Here is a 23,705-nt window from a genome sequence, read left to right on the forward strand (position 1 = left end):
CGGGCCCCTTTGTTTTGCTGATTAACTTCTCTGATTCTTTGCCATATGTGAGTCTGAACTGCAGCAGTCTAATTCTGTTTTCCTTTTCACTTTGTGTAATAGAAAATGCCTCAGAACTACACAAAGAGCTTCTAGAAAATGAAAAGAAAAATTTTCGTTTGGTAACATCTGCAGCAAGAGACCTGGGTGGAATACCTGCTATGATCCATCATTCAGATATGTCGAATACAATTCCTGATGAAAAGGCAAGGGAGAGAAGTCTCTCTTGATTAAGAACCTGGTCGTAAGTCTCAGTGACAGTATGTCACATATTCTGTTGATCTGCTCTCATCTTGTCTTTTCCCTTAGGTTGTTATTACCTATTTGTCATTCCTCTGTGCAAGGCTTTTGGATCTTCGTAAAGAGATCAGGGCTGCTCGACTCATACAGACGGCTTGGAGAAAACATAAGCTAAAAAAAGATCTAAAACACTATAAGGTAATTCTAGAAAATGAAAACATCGTAGTATGAATTGCACTTTCTAAGATGCCGGTTTATTTAGTAATGGTACTGGGTTCGAACTCAGAACTTCACAGATGTTAGGAAGGTATTCTGCCTACTGTGTAATTGGGTCTGTGGTTACACTTTCTGTAGAGTCCATGCTTGTCTGGTGGCTTGACCCTGGTAGCAATATAAAAGGTGGTCATATGTGGTATATATATATTACTCATCTCGACTAGTATTCTGGCTTCCAGTTCAGGTAAATTGAAGTGATGAATCCAGCCTTGGAGAGTACAGCAAAGTGATCAGAGCATGGACTAGAGCCAGACAGCCTGGTTCAAACCCTGCCTGTGTTGGCTGTAAACAGATAAGCCAGTTGACTCCTGGGATTCAGTTTCCTCACTGTCCCAAGGATCATATCTGTTCTTACGCGATTTAAATATGTCAGTCATTAAGTACGTATATAAAGTACGTTGTTATTCATCATAATGTAGTAGTTTATTTTGAGAAGTAATGCCAACAGTAATATGGAGGGAAGGAGCTGGCCTGTCACGTTCTCTAGGCAGGTGCCTCCTCTGTGAACATAGAGCCTGCAGGGCATCTCAGGTCCTCTTCTTATAAAGTTGAACTCTTCTTGAACCTATCTAGGCTTAATGCTTCAGTGCCTTCTGTGCTGAAGGAAGCAGTATTTTATCAGTCTTCTCTTTTGAGTTGCTTTGTCCCAATAATAGGCAATGCTTTCTTATGCTGCAAAGCATTTCCTTTTCATATTGTACATCCCCTCCCTGAAGCTCACGCATAAATTCTCTAGACTCTACTCTGAGAAAGGTCCCCTGTTACACTTCAAATTAACTTTATTTAATGAGGATTTATGGTAGCTCAAACATATTTATATCACTTTATCTTGGATGGTTTCTTGGAATCTGGTTCATCAAACAAGTCACCTGAAAGCACATCTGCTGGCTGTGTTGACATGCCTGGAGGCAGTTAAGGATCAGTTTGATTAAATCAATTTAAAAATCGATTATCTTACAAAGAACAGTTTAAGGTCTTAAGTAACGAATACTTGTTATTTATTCATTCATTCATTCATTCATTTATTTTAAGGAGCGAGACAAAGCTGCAAGAATTATTCAGAAAGCTGTAATCAATTTTCTAAGCAGACAGCGATGGAAAAAAGAGGTTACTGCAGCACTAGTCCTTCAGAAATGTTGGCGAAGAGTCTTAGCACAGAGACAGTTATTAATCTTAAAAGAGGAAAAACTGGAGAAAATTCAAAATGCATCAGCAACAATTATTCAGGTATGGTATCTTGGACTAATTTTTGAACGTAATCATTATTAATGATAGGCTTTCAGGAAGAATGACAGATATGATAAACATTTTAGTGATTGATTCTATTTTAGCAGTCTTTGTCTAATGTTGCCCCTTGGAATCTGAGCTTGGCTGAGGACCAGTATGACCAAAATCTGGGACTGCTCCAGTCCCTTATACAGTGGTGTATTTACATAAGACTTAATGATTGGCCACGTGTATTTCCAATCATGTTTAGATTACTCAGTACCATGCAGATGCTGATTTTTGTTATGCTGTATTGTTTAGCAGATAATGACAAGAGAAAAACAGTTTTCATGTTGGGTACAGGCATCTATTTTTTCTCAAGTAATTTTCAGTCTTTTGTTAGTTGAATTCAAGAGTGTGGAACTAGAGGGTATACTCTCCTCACTACTTGCAAAACTTCTGCAAATGATCGAAATGCCTTCTGCGCTCTGAAGGAGAAAACATGCCTTCCTTGTTTTTATTAGAGATTTACAGTCTTCCACTGTATGGAACATGTCAGCATCTATACCACTCTTCTCCTTGACATGCCAAATTCCTACTCTTTTCCTCTTTCCTATTATCAGTTACTTGAACACATTTTAGTTTATATCCTTATTTAATTTGTTTTCTGCATATGCTTTTTAGTGGCTGTCTTTGGGGTTACAGAGTATACTTCTTTATAACTTTAGAAGCAACGTAGAATCAATAGAGAAGATGTACCACTGTTCACTCCATAGACTCATCACCTTTCTGGGTATTTGCCTCTATAGACATTAATAATCACAAGCACATAAGGAGTCTTTCCTCATCTGTTAGATTTTTATCATTTTTGTTGTTGTTTTGCCTTCATTTCTGATGCTACTTTTCCTGACTTTTTTTTTTTTCAGGAATGTGTTGTTATTATTTACAGCTCCTTTTTGTTAGCACTCAGAACATGCTTTGTCAGTTCTCTCTGATCATCTTGCTGTCTGATGAAGCATTTTATTTCAATTAATTATTTTTCTGTAGGTCATATGTCATTCCTCTCTGGCTACGTTGTGTTAGTGTTTGCCACTGGCTTTCTAGTCATGTTTCATTGAAAAAAATGATAAAAAGTAATATCTTAGTAGCATTGAGTTTTCCTATATATGAATGTAATGTATCTATCTTTTTGTTTATGTCTTCTATAACTGATTTGCGTTTTTTAAGTCAAGGCTTCTAGGGTTTTGCATGTACAGATCTTGTACATGTTTTGCAAGATTTATACCTAAATACCTTTTGACGATTCATGTAAAATACATTTTCGAATTCTAACTTTGCTGGATTTGCTTATTCCAGAATTTCTGTTGTTGTTCATTTTGGGGGTTTTCTAGATAGATAGATAGATCATGATTTTTTCTGTGAATAATAGTGGTGTTTCAGGACGTTTGCTGTGAGGTGGGTTAGGCGTGCTGGGGGGTTGCAGCCTGCTTTTGCTCTGTCCTTTTGAAGGTAAGGACAGTTTATCACCATTACGTTTGAGGTTAGCAGTAGGCTTACATCCATGTTCTTTATCCCGCTGAGAACTGCTCTGTTTTCCTAGTTTGTTGAATCCATTTTCCTCTTATTCCATGCAGATAATTTTTATTTATCTCCAAGTTCATCAACTTTTCTTTCTCCTCCATTCATGTATTGTGCCAGGCCAGTGAGACTTTTTGCTGTGGTTATTGTGGTCTTAGGTTCTGTTCCCATGCATGTCTTGGATGTTTTTGCATTAGTTTCAGGCTGTTGGACCATTTTCACTTGAATCTGTACCAGATGCTTGCAATGCCTGTCATCTCACCACTTGCCCCTGTTATCTTGTCCTGGGCAAGTTGACATTTTCCTGCTATGACATATGAGAGATAAGTTGTAATTGTATGTTAGGAGCTGATCCCACCTGTTGGATTCAGGCTAGAAGTTTGCATCCGTCTTCTATGGTTATGATGCCATATATGTGTCACTATTAGGGCTCTCGATTGCTCTTTCTCTCACTTCAGTTCTTAAGGTTTGCAGTCTGCTGTAGTCTAGGTTCTTATGTGCCCAGCTTGGTAGTAAGCCTTGAAATTTATGAACAACATTGTCAGTTAGCTTTTCTGAGCTCCTCTCTGCAGACCTCCTTATATCGTAGTTGCCTTGTTTGGCTCTGGGGCCAAGGAACTGAAGCGTTAAGTACAGTACTTGACTCTGTCTGTGGTTACACCCACATACAGCCCAGCCAATGCTCTGCATCTTTTCTAAGAGGAAAAAACGAAGACTGACAAACATTTGGGGTACTGAGAGAGCCGAAGAGTCTACCACAATATTAAATGATCTTGATCTAAGCAGCATCGATACTGCAATAGATAGTAATAGTAGATGACTTCATATACTTGGACAGATTTTGTGACTAAAGTGCCCCTTCTTTAAATAAGGAAAGAAGGCCAAGTCACTAGGTTTCCATGAGAATTAAATTATTTGTAGTATGCTCCATGTGAAAACTTATTTTTCACAGACAGATCAGAGTGCTGATAAAATCACCTTTGGAATCAGCAAAGTTGTTAGGAGAGAAGATGAACTTACCTTCTTTGTCATGTATAAAAATGGATTAAATGGTCAGCAGCAGACTAGTCATAATGCTTTAGAAGAGAGTATAAATCAGGCCACTTTATCCTCAGACTCTGTATTCTCAATTGGAAGATTTGACATTTTCGTATAACTATTTTGTCAGGAGAAGGAGGAAAGCTGAATAGATAGTGCTCTGCAGCTCTGAGCACTGTTTTTGCCATACTTTGCCTTATTTCTTTTCTGGCAGTTTTGATAATCAACTTATATTTGTAAAAGAGCTTACAGTTTTCAAATTCATTTTTCACAGGTAATTTTTAACTATTACGTATATGTTGTTACCCTATGTTCCTTCATAGAGAGAGAACCAGTGATATGTATACATTACTTCTCATCAGGATGAAGAGTAGAGCAGAGCCTTTGTGATAGAAGGTGGTCAAGCTTATAGGGTCTGCCCTGTTCCTCCTCCCCCCATCAGGCACAGGCTCCTCTCAGTTCTGCTCACCCTAGGATAGGTGTGTCCAGGCCCAGCACTCCTGTATTCCCATCAGTGCTTTAGGCCCATGAGGTATCCAGCGCTTATTGCTACACTTCCTCGTGAGAAGAAATAAGATCAACACAACACTCGCCTGCAGATGTCAGTGAAGTTTGTGATGTTTTAGACAATGTTACAGTGAGAATATTTAGAGTTTGGTTGCCAGCAGCCCAGTAGATACCAGCAACTGGCATTAGCTCAGGACCTGCCAGCCCAGGTTGTTGAATTTGAAGAGTTTACCTTCTAACTGTAGCTTTCCAAAACAATTTACTTCCTAATTGTACATCTATAGTTCTAAATTTGTCAAAAGAAAATAAGTCTTAATAAAAAAAATTGTACATATATAGTTCTAACTTTGGCAAAAGGAAGCAGGTTGTAATATAAAAAAAAAAAAAAAAACTCTGAAAGTGATCAAGCTCAGGTATTTCTCAAACTCTTCTGTGGTCATCCCTAGCGAGCCACGATGAAATTGTTTGTATACCCCAGAAGGTATCAAAATCTGCATGTCTTCAAAAATAGAAAATCACAAGTAGCATACTTATTTTTCATCAAACCTATGCACATGCACAACCTATTTAATCCTATACGTAATTGTAGATTACATAATGTCATGTGAGTACTATGTACATAGATGTTATGTTTGATTGTTAGGGCATAATGACCAAAGAGTTTATGTTGTGCTATGGTTAGAATGTGTTTATGAGCAAGATATGTTAACAGAAAGACCAGCAGGAAATAAAAAGGGGTTGTTATTTTACTGCCTCCCTCCCTTTCCCCTGCCCCCAAAAAGTTTATGTTCAGAACAATGTTTTTTTCTTTTGAAACCTTTTCTATCTTTTTTTGGGGGGGGAGGGTCATGGGGCTTGAACTGTCGGCCTGGCTGCTGTCCCTCAGCTCTTCAGCTCAAGGCTAGCACTCTACCACTTGAGCCACAGCACCACTTCCAATTTTCTGGTGGTTCATTGGAGATAAGAGTCTCATGGACTTTCCTGCCTGGACTGGCTTTGAACCATGATCGTCAGATCTCACCTCCTTATTAGCTAGGATTACAGGTGTGAGCTACAGGCACCCAGCTCCTTTTCTATTCTTGTTGGAATTGATAGGTAAAGAACAATGGATGCAGAGAGCCTGCTGTATTTGCATTACCCGACCTGTAGAGTTGAGACTATGCCACACATTAACTGTTCTTAATTGTTACAAGATGGCTTAGCACTGTGAAGAAAGGGACTATAGAAGATCTAGAAACTCCTAGAAAATTACTTAGAACAATAGGCAATCAAAAAGACTTGATTTTTTTTCTTCTATTTCAACTAAGTTCTTTTATGTCTTAAGACTGTGATACAATTACATTGTTAATATAATTAAGATTGAGATGGATTTCTGAATTGTCTACAGATAAGTCAATGTAAAAATAAACCTACAAACTCCAGAGAAGTAGTGTGTAAACATGCATTGGTCTTTAAATTCCTTGTGTTACTTTTTAGGGAGAATGTCAGAAAATTAATTCTTTCTAAAGTATTTTTAAATATTTTGTGTCCTTTCTTACATTTCCCAGGCATATTGGAGAAGATATTCCACTAGAAAAAGATTTTTGAGTTTGAAGTATTATTCAGTCTTCTTGCAATCCAGGATACGAATGATAATTGCTGTTACATCTTATAAAAGAAAACTCTGGGCCATAGTTACAATACAGAGGCATTGGTGTGCTTGTGTTCAAAGAAGAAGAGATCAACAAAGATATAAAATGCTGAAATCTGCATCCCTTGTAATCCAGTCCATGTTTCGAAGATGGAAGCGACGTAAGGTTCAACAACAAGTAAAAGCTGCAATAATACTGCAAAGAGCTGTTAGAAAATGGCATGTCCGGAAGCAAGCCAGGGAGAAGTCTGCCATCATCATACAATCATGGTACAGAATGCACAGGCAATTAAAGAAATATGCTTATACTAGATCTTGCATTGTTGTCATTCAAAGAACATTTCGGTGCTTTCAAGACCAAAAGTTATATAAAAGAAAGAAAGCATCCGCCCTGACTCTGCAGAACTATTTCAGAGCCTATCTGAAAGGAAAGGCTGAACGCACCAGCTACTTACAAAAGCAAGCTGCGGCCATTCGACTGCAGTCTGCTTTCAGGAGAATGAAAGCTCGTCATTTGCACAGGCAAGTTAGAGCTGCTTGTGTGTTGCAGTCATATTGGAGAATGAGACAGGACAGACTTTGTTTTTTAAGCTTTAGGCAGATGGTTATCAAATTGCAGGCATGTGTAAGAAGAAATCAGCAATTACAGAAATACAAGAAGATGAAGAGAGCCGCTATCATAATTCAGACTCATTTCCAAGCTTGCGTTTCAGCCAGGAGAGTTCGAGCATCTTACCAAAAAACACGATCTGCTGTCATTGTTCTGCAGTCTACCTACAGAGCGCTGCAAACTAGGAATGCATTTCTTTATATCCGCAAGTCTGTCATAAAGATTCAGTCATATTTCCGTGCTTATATTTCAAGAAAGAAATTTCTGATCCTAAGAAATACTACCATAAAGTTGCAGTCTATTGTCAGGATGAAGCAAGCACGCGGACGCTATGCACAGTTAAAAGCAGCTGCCCTGTCTATCCAGCGACGATACAGGTCTGAAAGACTGGCTGCATGCAGGAGAAGGGAATATTTACAGGTACGTGAGTCTTGTGTCAAATTGCAAGCTTTATGTAGAGGATGGCTGGCCCGAAAACAGATGAGGATGCAGAGAAAAGCAGTGGTTGTACTGCAGTCTTACTTCAGAATGAGAAAGATGAGGCAGTGCTACCTGTACACCTACAGCGCGGTTCTGCTCCTCCAGATTCGCTATCGTGCCTACAGGGCGCAAGTCAACCAGAGGAAGAAATTCTTGCGAGTCAGAAGAGCAGCTGTCTGTTTGCAAGCAGCCTATAGAGGTTACCGAGCTCGCCAGCTCATCAAACAGCAATCTGTCGCAGCTGTTAAAATTCAAACTGCTTTTAGAGGCTATAGCAAAAGGGTGAAATATCAATTGGTGCTGCAGTCTGCTGTCAAGATTCAGAGGTGGCACAGGGCATGTAAGGCCGCTCGGGATTTACGAACATGGTTTTTAAAGACAAGAGTGGCTGCGATTGCTCTCCAATCTGGCTTTCGGGGCTGGAGAGTTCGGAAGCAGATCAGAAAGGAACATCAAGCAGCAGTGAAGATCCAGTCTGGGTTTCGAATGATCCAGGCCCAGAGGCAGTTTAAATCCTGGAAAAGGGCAGCTGTGGTCATCCAGCGGCACCTGCGAGCATGGCGGGCTGGAAGGCAGCAGCGTAGGGCCTATGTTGAACTCCACCGTGCCGTGCTGGTGCTCCAGGCTGCATGGAGAGGGTGGGCACTGAGGAGAGAGGTCCAGCGGTGGCACACCTGTGCCATCCTCATACAGTCCTGCTACAGAATGCACGCTCAACACAGCCAGTGGAAAACGATCAGGAAAGCTGCTCTACTGATTCAAACATGTTATCGGGCTTACCGTCTTGGAAAAGAGCAGCATCGCCTATATTTGAAGACAAAAGCAGCTGCTGTAACTTTGCAGTCGGCTTACCGTGGGGCAGAAGTGAGAAAAAGAATAAAAGATTGGAACAGAGCAGCAATCACTATACAGTCTAAATACAGAGCTTACAAAGCCCAGAAGAAATACATCACTTACAGAAGTGCTGCAGTTGTCATTCAGAGATGGTATCGAAACATTAAAATTGCAAACCAGCAACGAAAGGGATATCTTAATTTAAAGAAAACAGTGATGAAAATCCAGGCTGTTTACAGAGGCACTAGGGTAAGGCAGCAAATTCAACACATGCACAGGTCTGCCACTTGTATTCAAGCGATGTTTAAAATGCATCAGTCAAGGTCACGATACCATGCAATGAGAAGAGCAGCTGTTGTCATTCAAGTAAGGTTCAGAGCTTATCATGAAGGTAAAACTCAGCGTGCAAAGTACCTTAGGGTTTTGAAGGCCATTGGTATTCTTCAGGCGAGGTTTAGAGGAGCTAGAGTCAGACAGGCTATGAGAAAGAGGCAGATGGCAGCCACAAAGATTCAATCCCACTATAGAAGATACAGGCAGCAAATGTACTACACCAAGTTAAAGAAAGTGACACAGACAGTGCAGCAGAGATACCGAGCAGTGAAGGAAGGAAGGAGACAGTTTCAGAGGTATAGCAGGCTGCGGCGTTCTGCAGTTCTCCTGCAGGCTGCTGGCAGGGGAATGATGGCCAGGAGATATGTAAAAGCTATGCATTCGGCTGCCACTCTTATTCAGAGGAGATTTAGAACTCTGATGGTGAGAAGAAAATTCCTCTGTCTCCAGAAAACTGTGATTTGGGTTCAAAGAAAATACCGTGCAAACCTCTTAGCCAGGTATCAGTTACAACAGTTTATGCTGGTGCGAAGGGCAGTTATTCAAATCCAGTCATCCTATAGAGGGTGGATTGTAAGAAAGAAGGTGAGAGAGATGCACAAGGCTGCTATGTGCATCCAGGCTGCTTTCAGGATGCACCGAGCATGTGTGAGATACCGGGCCTTGAAACGGGCCTCAGCTGTGATCCAGAAGCAACACCGGGCAAACAGAGCTGCAAAGAGGCAGAGGCAGCGTTTCATCACACTAAGAAGGTCTGCTGTGATCCTCCAGGCTGCCTTCAGGGCAACGAAAGTGAGGAGGCATGTGAAAGAAATGCATTTGTCTGCAACACTTATTCAGTATAGATTCAGATCTTTTCTGATGAGGAGGAGATTCATTTCTCTCAAGAGAGCTGCTGTTTTTGTTCAGAGGAAATACCGAGCAAAGCTCTTGGCCAGGCATCAGTTACAACAGTTTCTGCTGGTGCGAAGGGCAGTTATTCAAATCCAGTCATCCTATAGAGGGTGGATTGTAAGAAAGAAGGTGAGAGAGATGCACAAGGCTGCTACGTGCATCCAGGCTGCTTTCAGGATGCACCGAGCATGTGTGAGATACCGGGCCTTGAAACGGGCCTCAGCTGTGATCCAGAAGCAACACCGGGCAAACAGAGCTGCGAAGAGGCAGAGGCAGCGTTTCATCACACTAAGAAGGTCTGCTGTGATCCTCCAGGCTGCCTTCAGGGCATTGAAAGCCAGGAGGCATGTGAAAGAAATGCATTTGTCTGCAACACTTATTCAGAGTAGATTCAGATCCTTTGTGATGAGGAGGAGATTCATTTCTCTCAAGAGAGCTGCTGTTTTTGTTCAGAGGAAATACCGAGCCACCATTTATGCCAGATGCAAGAGGCACCAATTCTTGGAGTTACGAAAGGCAGCCATTAGCATCCAGTCATCTTACCGAAGATTGATGGTGAAGAAGAAGTTACAAAACATGCACAGGGCTGCACTTCTCATTCAGGCCACTTTTAGAATGCACACAATGTACGTGGTATTTCAGCAGTGGAAACATGCCTCGATTCTAATTCAACAACATTACCGAACATACCGAGCTGCCAAAATGCAAAGAGAGAATTTTACTAGACGATGGCATTCCGCTGTGGTCATTCAAGCTGCTTATAGAGGAATGAAAGCAAGACAGCTTCTAAAGAAAAAATACAGGGCTGCTGTCATCATACAAAGCACATATCGAATGTCTAAGCAGTATTGTTTCTACCAGAAAGTTCAGTGGGCTACAAGAGTAATACAAGAACATTATAGAACAAGTAAAAAACAGAAAGCTCTTCAGTTCCAGGCAAGTTGCACTGATGCCAGTTTTCAAGACATGACCAGAAGGAAACAGGCTGAGAAAGAACATGAGGCTGCCGTTGTTATTCAGAAGTATTTCAAAGCCTGTAAAACCAGAAGACGTTATCTTTGCCTGAGAGCTGCCGTCATTTCTGTCCAGAGAAGATACAGAGCGTCAGCTGCAGCGTACTCCCAAGCCGCTGCCTCAGTAGACTCGCCTTGCCAAGGACTTAAGGTAAGAAGGGACATCCCTCACAGCCACCTGGCTGCCAAGCCATTCGTTATACCTGGTCCACAAGATTGAGTTGTTTATCCGGTTTTAAAAACAAACAACAAACCCTGACATAAAGTCTATACTGAATGTCAGAGTAAAAATGACAAGAAAAATTAACAGTTCAGAAATCTGCACAAAGTATTCAAGCTACTTTTAGATGCATGAAATGTAGGCAGAAGCCAAAAAATAGATGTCTCAAGAAAGGCTGACTATACTCAGCTGTTACAGAATTAGAACTCAAACTGAGCAGTTGCCCATGCCTGTAATCCCAGCTACTCAGGAGGCTGAGATCTGAGCATTGTGGGCAGAAAAGTGCAATTAACCACACACGCACATACACAGAAGTGAACTGGCACAAGTGGCAGAGCATTAGGCTTAGTAAAAGCTAAGAGTCAGTGTTCAGGCTCTGAGTTCAAGCCCCAAGATGGGCACAAAACAAAAAACTCAATAACCACTGTACACTACACTTCATTATTACAGAATTAAAACTCAGGTGAGGCTGTTCAGAGTGGGGCTGTTAGTTACAGTTAGAAGACGGGTGTGCAACACCGTTGATTTGCTTGTTCACAGGAAACAGAGTATCCATCTGAGAGGGCCACTGTGCCCATGCAGAGCCCTTGTCCTGGCCTACAAGCACAGGAGCGTGCGGCCCTACGGATTCAGTCCTTCCTGCGCATGGCTGTTCATCGCACAAGTTTTCTTCGACAGAGGAGAGCTGCTGTCACCTTACAGCAGTGTTTCAGGACCTGGAAAACCAGAAAACAGTTTTTACTATATAGGAAAGCTGTGTTGGTTTTACAAAACCACTACAGAGCCTTTCTGTCTACAAAACACCAAAGACAAGTTTATTTACAAACCAGGAGCCGTGTTATCATGATTCAAGCTGGAATGAGAAGATTCGTACAGAAAAGGAAGTTTCAGAAAATTAAAACTAGTGCCATAAAAATTCAGGTATTTGTATATTTAACTTACAGAGATAACTTTTAGGTCTGTTAGTTGACTATGAATGAACTTGAGGTCATGAAGAATAATAATCTGGTTATTTTGAAGTGGAGTACTTGCTAATGGGAAACAACACTGGTAATAACTGAGCTGTGACATCATAACGGGAATCCTCTGGGACTTTCCCTATGCTTCGCTTGGCTGCTTCTCATTACAGCCCTGCTGGAAGAATGTTTCTTGTTTTTAATGTGAAAAAAATTGAAGATGAAATGTTATTTGTACAGTACGCGTCAAACAGGATAACATTCCTCTCCTGATCTCTAAACCCGACCTACTACGATAGCTAGACTTTATTGAAGGCTTAGCACTTTTGGCTTTGAAGCACTTACTTTGTTTAATCAACTTCTCAGGGTGTGAGAAATGTGGGGTATTAGCTCTCTTTTAAAATAGAGAACTGAGAAAGGGGGAATTAATTGGTAGGTGTTCAGGAAGAATGAAATGAATCCAAGAAATGGACCTGAGATCTAATCTGTTTCTGTTCTGCCTGCTCAGATTTCAGCCTACAGGTGATACTTTGCTATCTTCCTAATGCTGAGCTTAGGTTTTCATTCAAGATGCTAGTGCTGGTAAAGTGATGCATCTGTCCTGAGTGTGAGGCTGAGTGAGAACTGAAGTGAACAAGAAAGGACAATTTTAATGAGAAGTATATGTTGCTGGAAACAGGCTAAGTTATTTCTGGCCAGGAAAAGCTTCCTGGAGTGGATGCCATTTAAATTGAAATGTTAGGCTAAAGGATGCATTGGAAATAGTCTTATAAATAAAGTGTTTGGAGAGATCATTCCAGATGGAGGAGGTAATGTGGGGTGGGGTGGGGTGGAGGGAGACGGGGAACAGAGAGGACAATAAATAGTGATTAAAAACCTGGGCTTGCCATAGCGGAAGTAAAATTATGGATAGCCTTGGGTTATAAAAATAAAACACTGAGCATTTATTTTCCAGATTAAGACAAGTTATAAAAGTTTAAGAAGGACAAAGCTTTGGCCAGAATGTAAAAATAAAGGATATTTGGAGAAGCAGCCAAAAAATGTTATTAAGAGGGAAAGAAGAAAACTTAAAAGATTATGGTGTTCAGAAGCCAAGGGTTGAGAGACAAAGGAGAGAATACTCCAGTTCCAAATGTGCAGGATGGAGAGGTGGACCAGGATGTTAGATGCACTAGTTGGTTTATTCAATAGAGATTACAGAGGGGCCAAAATAACCATCCAAATAATCAATAACCAACCAAAATAATCAATTTTCTTATGGAATTAAATTATAAAATTGTATTTTACACAAGGGCCTTTTTGCTTATAATGGTTGTCTCCGCTGTTGAGATCACCTGCAGTTTCCAACAGTATTAGTGGCAGCTCCTGCCTCTCCCCCCTTCCCCCATAATTAGTATGAGGAACACTAATAAGAGATCTCCATCATCTTTCCACAAGATCTTTGCAAATATTCACCAAGATAGCTCCCCTACTGTATTTTCCTGTGTGACATTAACTTGATTTCTCTAGTTCTTGGTTTCCCCATCCCTAAGTTAGAGAAAAGGCTGCTACTTCTCTTATTTATTATTTCTAGTTTTTCACTTATAGTTTTGGTGCTTGCTTCAGTAATTTGTATCTGATAGTTTTAGTCAGCCACAGGTCTACCAAAATTGGGTGATCAGAGGGACCTTTTAGTAGTCTGTGGCAGGCCAAACACAACAGAGCATGTACAGAGTGGGATCTAGTTCCACTTTGTCCTTTCTCCTGAGAGATGGTGGGTTGAGGCGAAGACTTGAATCATACATGACTGGCCCCTGGAAAGTACTGGTTAAAGTAGGTCTGGGTGGGCTAGCAGCCAGCCTCAGGGCCTGTGTGGTAAAGCACATAGTAGGTGTTCACAACAGCAAGTGCCTTGTTCTCAGAGAGATGGACAGATATTTCATCCTTGTTGTATTGATGTGTTTAATAGGCTGCATGGAGAAGATACAAAGCTAAGAAATACGTACATGAAGTGAATGCCACCTGCAAGATTCAAGCCTGGTATAGGGGTTGGAGAACACGCAGAGAATATTTAGCCATATTAAATGCTGTTAAAATTGTTCAGCGTTACTTCCACGCCAAGCAGGAGAGGACCCGGTAATGTATCACAGCCATGTGCAGTAGCCAAGGCCTAGTGCAAATAGCACTGGGTGGGTTTTTCTCTTAAGTATTTGCAATGCTTAGATCATGTGTTTTGTTTTTTGTTTTGTTTTGTTTTTTCCCTCTGTGTGTGTGTGTGTGTGTGTGTGTGTGTGGTGGGGGTGTTTTCTTTATTGGAAAACTAGTATATTCCTTGGGCTTTTCTAATGCTTTAGAGATGCAGCATAGGTTTGATACTACAATTTAGTTCGTGTTTAATTCAAGTGCATAGGATTTCAGGAAAAGATGAAAGCAGGAAGTGAATAAAATGTTTTTTTTCCTGATTCCTTACTAGTGCATTCAACCATTTTTTAAAATTAACTTCTGGGAAAATTTCTTTTTATACTTATTTTTTAAAAATTCTGTATTCTCCATACTCCTCTGTATGGTGCTGAGGATCAAACCTAGCTTGGTGTACATGCTCAGCTGGTACTAAGTTACTGAGCTATATCCTCATTCCTTGGGTTTTGTTTTTGAGACAAGGGTTTCCTGTGTGTAGGCCAGGCTGGTGTTGAACTCATGGTTTCTTAGCTTCTCTTCCCATTGTGGTGATTAAAGGTCCATACCTTCATGCCTGGCCCTTCTCTATACTCTTTATCCTTACTGGTGATGGCTGTAATTACCCCCCTTGTCTGCATAACTCAGAATTATTGCATCAGTGCTTGTTTTGAAGTCCTTTTTAGGAGGGCATATCACAGTTTGAGGAACTCCTGGACCAATTCCATGTGGGGCTTAATTATAGATTACAGTTCTTACTGTCCTTGTTAAGGACTTCTATCTTGTTTTTCTGGACCAAATAGTGGCTTTTTCTCAGTGATGCTGAGCCTTTTTTTCTAAAAAACATGGTAATAAGGGAAGCTCATATTTTGGATTTTTTCTTCAATACCCAAGGACATATTAAAATGCACTATTTTCATATAAATGTCCCTGTTGGATTTGATGCTGTCTTAGCAATCATGTCTTCTCTGAAACTCAGCTTTTATTTTAAACTTGCACCCTTTTATCTAGGATTTTCTTTGGACCCCTCTCATCACTTTCTATTGATCTTGTTCAGAATTATTTCTCATGCCACATTTTTACTCAATGAGTGTTATCAATTGATAAACAGTTCCTCCTCTTTCTCTTCCTTCTCCCCTGCCCCTTTCTCCTTCCCTCTCCTCTCCTCTCCTCTCCCCTCTCCTGGCCCCTGTATGTGTGTACAATTCTGACCGCAAGAACGAAAGTATGGATTATATGTTTTTTCACTTGTTTTTATAATGTCAATGTTTTTCTTATATTTTCTCAGTATTTAAAGGTGTGGGCAGAAATAAACACTCACTGAATAGATTAAAATATTTTGAGATTTCTTTCTAACAACTACTTTTTAGGTTTTTGAAGATGAGAGTATCAGTAGTTATCATACAGAGAAAATGGAGAGCAGTGCTTTCTGGAAGAGTCACTCGTGAACAAATCACAGGAAAAGTAGGTGAAATAAAAACTCATTTATACAGGAAACAGAAAACAAATATTCTCAAAACCCAAATGGGCATTGATCTTACAGACTTCTATTGCAGTCAATTAAAAATTATATTTCTCTGTAAAAATGCCATTTCTTAGTGTTTTTTTCTGAGTATATGTACACACACACACATATAATATTCTTTAAAGTTTGAGATGACTTCAGTGAAAATAAACAGTCTGGAGAAAATTGTAATGAGTAGAAGATAGTATAACGTAATAACATGTTCTTTAGATGATGTTTAAAATTTTTCATATAAAGTTGTAGAATAATTTTTATTATATTAAAATTTTACTTACAAATTTCAGTGTTGTTGCTGTCACTATATAGAACCACAATTATTACTCTTCCTACTGGCACTTAACATAGGCCAGCATTTGATAGCAATCGTATGAAGTAGTTGCTCACGATGAAGGATAGGAAGCATTTACAGAAGTGATGGGTCCAAGGTCCTTCCATTTGTAGGTGGAAGTTTGTAAAACATGCGTACCTTGACTGAATTAAGGCCATTTTAATTGGTACCCTTGGGCAGCTATGTCTCTGGGCAGCCTAGGGCATGCTTTTGCTCCAGTGTGTGGTTCTCAGAGCTGCTAGAAGCTTTGATATGGCCACTCTACTTCTCATATCTAGCGAGGGTGCTGTGGGTCTGTTTTCCCCCACAATGAAAAGAATCAAGAGGGAAGAGACCAACAGTTATCTGTTGAACCTGGTGCTCAGTTTTGGCGGGAGTTTGTGCATGGGTTTAGAAATAATTGCTTTATCACCTTTTCATATTTGTGAAACACACCATTCTCCAGCTCACCTAGCTGTTAATTGTGTAGTCCACTTAATCTAAATGCTGTTTCTCTTTAGGGTAGGGTCCAAAATATAATTTTGCTTCTGTACCCTGACTTATGAGTTAACACTATTAGAAATATTGTATAATAAATAATTATAGGTACTTTAGATTAAAATGGAAATAATTATAATAGTTAATTCATTTCTACAAAATAAACACTGATTTTTTTTTAGATATGTGATTACTAATGTGGTACTTTTTAATTCTCTCTTCTCTAGAGTGTAGAACAGAAGGCTCGAATTCGCCTCCTTCCCTTCACTGCAGCTGCATTTTTCCACCTGTCTGCCCTTAGAATTCAGAGAGCTTATAGACGTCACAGGGCTGTGAGGAGTGCCGAGATGCATGTGGATTCAGTCATCTGTATTCAGGTTAGCTTTTCCTCTGCAGTAAAACTGTAAGATAAAATATTTTTGTTGAAAAATTAGGATAATTGACCACTTTCAAATGTGTTATTCTGTGGCCATATATTAGGCTGTCATTGTGTAACTACCAGCATGATTTGAGGGTTAGAAATTGGTTGATATTTTATGTCATAGAAATAAAGTTTAGAATTATTCTGGGATGTAATCATGCTCATTTACTTGCCTGCTACTAAAGTCTGGAAGTCTCTGTTCCTCCATCCTGGCCAACAGTGGCCTCCAAAGACATCCTGATTGTTTTGCCATTGAAATGAGTTGGAATGATTCTCTTGTTTTTGTTTTGGGTTTATTTGATTGCTAACAGTTCTAAAATATTTTTTACATTTGTTAGTCGTCAAAGTTCTTATTCTTTTTTTTTTTTTTTTTTTTTTTTTTGGGTCCGGTTGTGGGGCCTGAACTCTGGGCCTGGCCGCTGTCCCTCAGCTCTGAATTCAGCTCAAGGCTAGCGCTCTACCACTTGATCCACAGCGCCACTTCCAGCTTTTTTTTTCTTTTTGCTTATGTGGTGCTGAGGAATCGAACCCAGGACCTCAGGCATGCAAGGCAAGCGCTCTACCACTGAGCCACCTTTCCAGCCCCCTCAAAGTTCTTATTCTTGTGTACTTTTAAAAATGTTTTTTGGGAGTGGCACTGTGGCTTAAGTGGTAGAGCTCTAACCTTGAGCTGAAAAGCTGAGGGACAGTGGCCAAGTCCTGAGTTCAAGCCCCACAACAGACCAAAACAATTTTTTTTTAATATACTTTTCCCATTTTTCTATCTGATGTCCTTTTCTACTATGATTGATAATCATTGTAAATCCTGGAGAAGAATCTTATTTGTATATATTAGCATATTTACATATGAAGTACTGGCTAGAAAACACAAATTGCAAAGCAATGCAGTTTGATAGAAGTTTTACGTAAGTTGTAAAATAAAGGCAGGACTGTACGTCCAACACAGGCTTGGGAAGGTTTGCACCAAGTGGGACTGAGGGATTGTCACCAAGGTGGATCAGGAAGTATTTGCCATTCTTTACCTTTCATGTTTGTATGTGTGCGAGTGTGTGTGCATGTGTTTGTACAATTAAAAAACCTGATGTAAAAAAAAACAAAACATTCCTATGTTTTAAACAGAGATGGTTTCGGAAAAAAATGCAACAGAAAAGGTTGATTGAAATTGAGCATGAAGTTCAGGAACGTCTGAAACACCAAAACAGAGCTGCGTCAGTAATACAGAAAGCAGTGCGCCAATTTCTTCTTTGCAAAAGACAGGAAAAATTGAATAGTAGAATCATCAAGATTCAGGTAAGTGAAAATTCTGTAGTTTTAATATAACGTTAGAGCCATACTAATGTTTTAATTGTAATGGTTCTGGTGTATTATATGAATTTGAGGAAAAATTATTTACATTGTGTTAATTGTGAAAGTGTTACTGGCTGTAATAAAGCCATTTGGCTTTATTTTCGAAGGCATTATGGAGAGGTTACTCTTTGAGGAAAAAAAATGATTGTAAGAAAATTAAAGCTATACGATTGAGTCTTCAAGCCGTCAACCAGGAGATTCGAGAAGAAGACAAGCTCTACAAAAGAACTGCTCTGGCTCTTCACTATCTTTCCACATCAAAGCATCTTTCTGTCATTCTTGAGGCTTTAAAGCACCTGGGTGAGTTTGTCATAATCACATCTTGTTTAAAATGAGGAGTGCTGAGTGTGTGTGTGTGTGTGTGTGTGTGTGTGTGTGTGTTTGTCATAATCACATCTTGTTTAAAATGAGGAGTGCTGAGTGTGTGTGTGTGTGTGTGTGTGTGTGTCCTGAACCACAGCTCTACTTCCAGCTTTTTGGTGGTTAACTGGAAATAAGAGTCTCTTTGTATTTCTTGCCCAGGCTTGCTTCATACAGCTGCCTCCTGTGTGGCTGGGATTACAGGTATGAGCCAGCAGTGCCTGGCATGGATTTACTCATTTTTTTATTGTGGTTTTTTCTCATTCCCTTTCAGAGGTAGTGACTAGATTGTCTCCACTTTGTTGTGAGAACATGGCAAATGGTGGAGCAGTGTCTAAAATATTTGTTTTAATCCGAAGTTGTAATCGTAGTGTTCCATGTATGGAAGTCATCAGATATGCCATTCAAGTCTTACTTCATGTTGCTAAGGTAGGTTTCAATGTTAGCAATGAAATACTTAATATTCAAGAAATTGATCATCTACGCTCATGAGTCCCAGTGAGGAACAATGCTTACTCTGTTAGCATAGCTCTATGTGGAAACAGTAGTTTTTGTACAGTTTAGTTTTGTCTTATATTACTAGTAATGAACGTTTATTTTTATGTCTACATGCAGATATCTTCACTCATTATTTAATTTAATCCAGTTAATGTTCCTCTAAAATAATTCCTAATCCATTTTATAGAGAAGGGATACTACTACTTCTAGAAGCTGAGTGCAATCCAAGGCATTGGGATAGAAGATTTAGTTTCCTACACACTTAAAACCACATTGACCTGGTATTTTTATATTGAGAAGTAGTCACCAAGAACTCAAAACCAATGCCAAAGGACTTGGATTTGAATCCCAGATCTGCTGGTCATAGGTCCGTCTCATTGTGCATTACTTTCCTCAACTGTCAAAATAGTAGCAGTATATCTGTCTTGATGCTATTGTCTAGACTAAATGAGTTAGGCCTGAAATGCTTCTATAAATATTCATTATAAGGTTAGTTACTGATTTTTTGAAATTTTTGCCATAACAAAAATTGTTATCATGCAAATTTCAGTGTAAATCTACTGATACAAGTGGATAAATGAGTTATTCAAAAACATATTGGAGACTCAAAATTACTGTTTTATTTGAAAGCAAGCTCATTTTTCTGTCAAGAAGCAAGCAGTTGACCTAAATTAGGTCTTCCTTTTATTTGTTATCCTAAACTACAGTTATTCCAGAAAATTTACCTTTGTCCTCAGAGATTTATTTACTAAAATGGCCTCATATTGAGCACCTTGCTTTTAGTTATTTCGAGATGTCCTTTGTGATTTCAGATTTGAGTTATGTATGCATGTGTGTATTGATTGTGGGACTGGGAGGTAGAAGGGAAAGAAAAGGTGAAGAGGCAAATATGCATAGAAGCAGGCTCAGCATTGGAAGCAAACATTGGCCCTGAACTTTCTTGCTGGCTGGTCTGTTTAAAAAAATGTTTTTATTATAACTTCTAATTAGAGTCTCTTCTCTTCAAGTACGAGAAAACGACTTCAGCAGTTTACGAGGTAGAAAATTGTGTGGACACGCTCTTGGAGCTTTTGCAGATGTACCGAGAGAAGCCTGGTGATAAAGTGGCAGACAAAAGTGGCAGCATTTTTACAAAAACTTGCTGTTTGTTGGCTGTCTTGTTGAAGGCAAGAAATCGAGCCTCTGTAAGTATTCATCAGTTATGTTTTTTGTTTTTCTTTTTTGTCAGTATGTGTGTACATACACACATGCATACATACATTTCTCTGTCCTCCTTTTGCAATCGTAAGTATTTCAAGATTTTTCTGTCACATGGCCTTTGCCTTTGTCCCCGGTTGTAACAATGAACTTGGAGTAACCATAACCTGGGGCTAGATTGTTCAGATTGTTGCCTTGGTTTTGGTAACAGTGGAAACAATGAAAGAATTTTAACCCAAGAGTGGTTTCATCTGTGTAAACTATAACATCACCCTGGCTACTGAATGGGGAATGGATTCAGGACGGCCTATCTCAGGATGGTGAAAGGGTATGTTTACCTAGCTAGGGAGGTTATGAGCTTTGAGAAGAAGGTCAGGTTCAAACGACTGGTTTACTTGATTGCATGTCCCTTCTGTGCTCAATCTGGAGTCAGGTATAACTTTGGGATATTTGGGATATTGACTTTTGCTCTTGATTGTTAAAGCTCAAGAACTTACTGCATATTGGTGATGATAATTGATTTTGCTATTCTAGGAAGATAGAGAAAAATGTAATTTTAGGTTTTAATAAATGTACCTTTTCTCTTTTAGGATGTAAGAATTAGATCCAAAGTTGTTGACTGTATTTATAGTATCTACAAACTCACTGCTCGTAAGCATAAGATGAATATAGAGAGAATACCCAGTAAACAAAAGAAAAGTGCTTCTGTCTGTATGCCCTTACTTCCAGAAACACCCATGAGGACCAGGATAGTCTCCAGGTAAGCAGTCTAATGCTTTGTCACCACTACTTTGTCTTACTGCTTACCATAAGTGAGGGTTTTTGGGGGGTGGTACTAGGGGTTGATTTTTAAGATTTTGAGTGCTCTACCATCTGAGCCAATTTCCCAGTCCTTTTTGCCTGTGGTTATTTTCTCAAAGTCTTCCCATTTTTGTCCAAGTAGATCTCCTTTTACCTTGGTGTAGCTGGGATTCTAGTTATATGCCATCATGCCCAATTTGTTTTTGTTGAGATTGTTAACTTTTTACCCTGACTTTTCTTGAGCAGAGGACCTCCTGAGTAAGTAGGACTATAGAAATGAACTACCTTGCCTGAACAAGGTGATATTCTTGACAGTGGAGAAACAACATAGAACCAGGGTGGTGTTTTTGGTAACCCTAAAGGAGATAATGAAGTAATACTACTCGAACTTTGGGTATTTGGTAACACCAAGGTGACTATTGTAATTTTGGCATATCATTTTTATTTTCCACAGTAATATTAGTGTCTACTTTTTAATGGCTTTCAGAAATACTATATCTCTTAGCCAAGATGTCAGTTTCTAGTCCTCCTACAATACTCCTTACGTTAGTTATTGTAGGCTGCTGTAACAGCTTCACACAAGCCTGACAACTTTGCTCAGATAGAGTGTAGCACAGAGTTCTGAAGGAGACTGACTGGAAATCACCTATGGTATGCAATAGCAGGGTCCTGAGCGATGACAAGTGAAGTTAAAGCTGAAGATAGAGTGGGGGAAATGGTGACTCACATGTTTTGTTTTGGAAAAGCCTGGGAAATATGACAGAAATGAGGAAAGTACAAGTGCACCAGGGGAAGAGCAGAACCCTGCTGAGCAGAAGAGCCAGCCTAGCATAGCACAGTGATGTTTCACTGGTTTGGGAAATGGTCAGCTTTGACGACTTCACTCAGCACTCTGCTGTTGTATGCTCACAACAGATTTTGTCCACTCATTGATGTTTGGTTTAGCAGTCAAGTATAAGAAGACAGAAATGTATGTAGGAGGAATTTATATGAGAAGATACCCAAACTTCCTCTGAATGATACATTTCTCAGTGAATCAGGAGATTATAAATCCAGCATCTTCAGAAGTAGCTTAGCAGAAGTGGAGGGGATGTTTGAAAGAGAAACAGGATTAAAATGGGTATCCTGGAGAGAAAAGGAGACCTGAGGTGATTTCAAATGCCCCCTTTTAGGCCTGCAAATGGCAAAGCAACATTCCAGACTAGTTGTGTAGTTGTAACTGAGTGGTATTCATCTGTGCAGAGATGGAGAAAGCAGGTGTTTTTATGCAATTTGCAGATGACTTTAGTAGGAGGGATAAGTGGAGTTAATGGCATCTGCAGAGGGGGAAGACATTGGTGAACTAAGTTGATGAAGGAGGAAGTGAGAAGGACGATGGATGACCTGTTGAGGCTGAGTGAACTGGAGGTCTCTGGAGTGAAGGAATTAGGTCAGTGTCCTTACGAATGCAGGTGACACAAGTGATTGAGAAGTGGAGAACAAACATCTCGCATGGAGAAGATTTCAGTGGCAATATGCTTTCTGATCAAGACAGTGTCTAGTGAGACAATGTCCCACATGTGAGAAAGGATTGGATGAGGAGGAATGGAGGAGAACTGACACATTCCACCTCCTGTTGGCCCGTAGGCCAAAGGAATGTTGACTTTACTGAGAATGGAGATAGCAGTCGAGCAAAGGCCAAGAACAGAAAAGAAATTGTGTTTGGCAGATGACAAAAGGCAGTGGTAAAAACATAAGCTTTGAAGAAGACAATGTCATTAGAAGAGTCTTAATACTAGAAAGGAGCAGGGCTGTAATGGTCTCATACCTTAGGAAGAGAGGTAGGTAAGGAAGAAGGAAAGAGGAAGGAAGGAGGAAGGAGAGGCAGGCAGGCAGGAAGGAAGGAAGGAAGGAAGGAAAAGAAAGAAGGAAGGAAGGAAGGAATAGGGTGTTTTCAGAAGAGTCACAGGTTAAAAGAAAACTTTTACTAATCTGACGTCCATTTTTTAAAACAGGCTGGAACCAGCTTGGGTTTTGAGAAGAGACAATATGGATGAAGTGAAAAATTCCCTGCAAGCTATTCAAATGCTGATGGATACACTTGGCATCCCTTATTAGTAAATGTAAATATTTTCAGTGTGGACAGTCTAAAGAAATATTGTAGCTGATCATGAGTATGTAAAGTGTCTTCCTGCTTTTGCTGTATAGTTTTTAAAATCTGACTTTGTATTAAAAATAAACACATATATTTTAAATAACTCGAATTTATTCTTCCTTGGTTTTAGTTTTACACATATAACAGGCTAGTATGTCACAAGATTACAATGCTGTTATTCATATCTTCTATCTTAAAGTATTATATTAGTTTGAATGTAGTCCTATTCCCGAAGGAAACAACAATGATTACTGTCATTGTGTTTTTAATTATCTTTAAGTAGTTGTTCAAAGGAACTGCCATTTAACAGAGTAGTTTATTAACACAGTATATCTTGATTAAAGTCACCCCTTTCAACATTCTAACCCATCTCTCCCCTACCTATCCCTTACCTCACTTTTCTCAACTTTGTAGCATATCCATTGGCTTCTAGACTACATAACCCCCTCTCCTCGTCTTCATTCCCCTTGACTTCACCTCATCCCTTTTGAGGACTTGCTTCCTGATATTTTATTTTTCTGAACTTTGACTTTACCCTTTATAAAGAATTGCACTATTTGAATTCTCTTGAGTCTACCTTATTTCAGTTGATAAATCTGGATACATTTG

The 23,705-nt window shown here is 39.6% G+C and overlaps 1 protein-coding gene across 1 annotated transcript in view; it reads left to right on the plus strand.

Annotated features, from left to right (window-relative positions):
- The window catches only part of Aspm (assembly factor for spindle microtubules), a 39,596-nt gene extending 16,397 nt beyond the window's left edge, over window positions 1-23,199 (plus strand). Inside the window, exons 15-28 of the mRNA XM_070041433.1 lie at window positions 103-245; window positions 349-477; window positions 1,588-1,782; window positions 6,432-10,829; window positions 11,439-11,819; window positions 13,803-13,969; window positions 15,379-15,472; window positions 16,566-16,715; window positions 17,879-18,049; window positions 18,214-18,406; window positions 18,741-18,895; window positions 19,972-20,148; window positions 20,752-20,921; window positions 22,957-23,199. Coding sequence (XP_069897534.1) covers window positions 103-245; window positions 349-477; window positions 1,588-1,782; window positions 6,432-10,829; window positions 11,439-11,819; window positions 13,803-13,969; window positions 15,379-15,472; window positions 16,566-16,715; window positions 17,879-18,049; window positions 18,214-18,406; window positions 18,741-18,895; window positions 19,972-20,148; window positions 20,752-20,921; window positions 22,957-23,059 — 6,626 coding nt within the window. The 3' untranslated portion in view covers window positions 23,060-23,199. The remainder of the gene's footprint in view (window positions 1-102; window positions 246-348; window positions 478-1,587; window positions 1,783-6,431; window positions 10,830-11,438; window positions 11,820-13,802; window positions 13,970-15,378; window positions 15,473-16,565; window positions 16,716-17,878; window positions 18,050-18,213; window positions 18,407-18,740; window positions 18,896-19,971; window positions 20,149-20,751; window positions 20,922-22,956) is intronic.
- Window positions 23,200-23,705: the final 506 nt, after the last annotated feature.

This window comes from Dipodomys merriami, unplaced genomic scaffold (genome assembly GCF_024711535.1).
Source record: "Dipodomys merriami isolate MVZ:Mamm:240054 unplaced genomic scaffold, mDipMer1.0.p SCAF_31, whole genome shotgun sequence".
In the NCBI taxonomy this organism is placed as follows: Eukaryota; Metazoa; Chordata; class Mammalia; order Rodentia; family Heteromyidae; genus Dipodomys; species Dipodomys merriami.